The sequence below is a fragment of the Hipposideros armiger genome, unplaced genomic scaffold, assembly GCF_001890085.2.
Source record: "Hipposideros armiger isolate ML-2016 unplaced genomic scaffold, ASM189008v1 scaffold_406, whole genome shotgun sequence".
Classification (NCBI taxonomy): Eukaryota; Metazoa; Chordata; class Mammalia; order Chiroptera; family Hipposideridae; genus Hipposideros; species Hipposideros armiger.
The window spans coordinates 1,681,832-1,684,205 of record NW_017731756.1 but is presented as its reverse complement, the minus strand read 5'-3'; the positions used below and the strand labels follow the sequence as shown (position 1 = coordinate 1,684,205).

The window sequence follows — 2,374 nt, the reverse complement described above, 5'->3', positions numbered from 1 at the left end:
TATATTTTATTCTTACCTATAATGAACATTAATGTTCATAATTTAGGGGGAATCTGTCATCTTTCTGAAGTTTCAGGATCAGGAGTAGTAAGGACTGTTTGTAGCCACAGCCATTAATTCTGATGTGGGGGTAACTGCTGTCATGGTTCCTTCAGGCGAAGTTAATACTGGTGAGAGGCAGGCATCACACAGAGTGGCAACAGACTCCAGAATCAGGCTTGACTCCGTGATTTTTGCCAAAATACTTGTTGACTTTGAGCTCGTTTCATCATTTGTAAAATTTGACTAATGATACCTACTTCACCTCATATAAAATTCTTAGGAGAGTACATGATATAAGTGGTCAGTAAATGTTAATACATCCTTCTTTTATAAGTAAAATGACACAAGCTCTTGGGATATTAATAGATAGAGGAGGATGAGTGACAAAACTGTTTATAAACACAAGCCTAACAAATTGCAGAATTGAGGCTCATACAGCTTGTATTTAATTAGAATATGTGCTTTACAACAGACTCTGTCTTATTTGTGTTACATTCAACATGTAACCTTTTAACTGAGATATGTTGACCAGAAGAATGGCAACGAGAGTGGACCTATGTCATACTGCAGGGTAAAATATCTGTACTGCGATATTTTTCTTGTTTAGAATCTTCATCTGTAATCCTGATTTTGAAAATTAATTATTGGAACAACATCTTGCAGAACCTCCTTTATGGCATGCTGAACTTACCAAAGAAGAATTGGTTCAAAAGCTCAGTTCCACCACAAAAAGTGCCGATCATTTAAATGGCCTGCTTCGGGAAACGGAAGCAACCAATGCGATCCTTATGGAGCAAATTAAGGTAAGGTAAAAAAACTGCCAATAAGAAAATGCACCAATTCAGTTTTCTTGACCCTCTACACACTCTTACCTATGTTTAAAGTTCATATATCAGATATATCCATAACATCTTGATTCTTAATCATACTATATTCCTAAAATCAAGAAATATTAATTGCTTTTATATCTATTATGTAAATACTATTTTAGTTCCTACTTTTTCTAAGAAACCATAATAGATTTAAAAATTAGATAGATGTTCACAAGTCAGTATTCCACATATGCTTAAATAAAACTTAAATGAGTATAGGTCCTTAAATTCTAAAGATAAACCATGGAGCACTTCTTATTTATTAATAGATCATTCTGCTGATGTTTATGGCACTAAACTACTTTTTACAGGTTTTAGTGGAGATGGCAGAAATGGCATAGGAAGTTTTTTCTATTTAAAGACACCAGAAACATGTAGTTACAAGGTAGCTTGTGGAACTGTTAAGGATTACTCAAATGAGATATTTCCACCCTGGCTCACTGATAAATTAACTGTACAAATATAGTCATACTACTTAATGAGTAGTTCCCATGAGCAAGGCCCTGGGCTTTACGTAGATTATTGTATTTAATCCTCTTAATCACTGGATCAGAGAACAATTGAAGCTGATAAATGGTGGAGCAAAATTCAAACTCGCGTCTGAAAAGCACATTTCTGCCTAGTACCATGCAGGGCCGCCAGCTATCCTTGTCAAACTAATTTTTTTTTAATGCTGAGTTATGCAGTTATTTACAGTAAATTTTATATTATGACATCCCACCACTAAATACTTTAGTGTGCATCTCTGTATAAAACATTTTCCCACATAGTCAAAACATCACATCTAACAAATCACTAACTAGCCCAGTGAACCTAGTGACTATTAAAATATATTATTTTCACAAATATACAATCTCACGATTTCTTAGACCTTATCGTCACTTTTGAAAAATGACCCTAGGTTTAACTTTCTTGGGCTACCCTAAAATTATGACATAAAGCAATATAATTTTAAAAATTTCAACCCAGAAATCATTCTCCAAGACTTTAACGTTCTATCATATTTTTTATATCCTTTGCTCCATTCTTCTAGTAGTATTTTAGATTGTCTTAAATTCCAGAAATTTCACTCTCTCCTGAACTCAACTTTTGTTTTGGTTAAGTGCTGTTCATCATGTAAACATAATTTCACTGTGTCCATCTAACTGCCCGGAGTTCTGGGAGCAGGGCAGGGCAGAGTGTTAGTGATGATGCAGGTGTTCACGTCAGCCCCTGCTTCCAGACTTGGACTCACACTTCCCACAATGTCCTGAGCCCAAAGTCCTGAGCTCGCTGGTTTAGTTTCTACAGAAAGCGGAAGGTGGAGGGAGCATCATGGTACCTGCCTATATAGACTATGTAATCCTTTATTTTCATCTCCAATTTCCATGGTAACCTGTACTTCTGAGGCAGGAGATTCTCGGTGCTTTTGTGGGAGTCACTCTTTCTTCTTGTCTGTGGTACTTAGTAAGCAGCTGGAC

General features: G+C 35.8%; 1 protein-coding gene across 1 annotated transcript in view; it reads left to right on the top strand.

The window, feature by feature from the left end:
- The window catches only part of GCC2 (GRIP and coiled-coil domain containing 2), a 13,348-nt gene extending 12,093 nt beyond the window's left edge, over positions 1 to 1,255 (top strand). Inside the window, exons 4-5 of the mRNA XM_019663824.1 lie at positions 706 to 845; positions 1,226 to 1,255. Of these exons, the coding sequence (XP_019519369.1) occupies positions 706 to 845; positions 1,226 to 1,255 (170 nt within the window). The remainder of the gene's footprint in view (positions 1 to 705; positions 846 to 1,225) is intronic.
- The last annotated feature ends 1,119 nt before the right edge of the window (positions 1,256 to 2,374 follow it).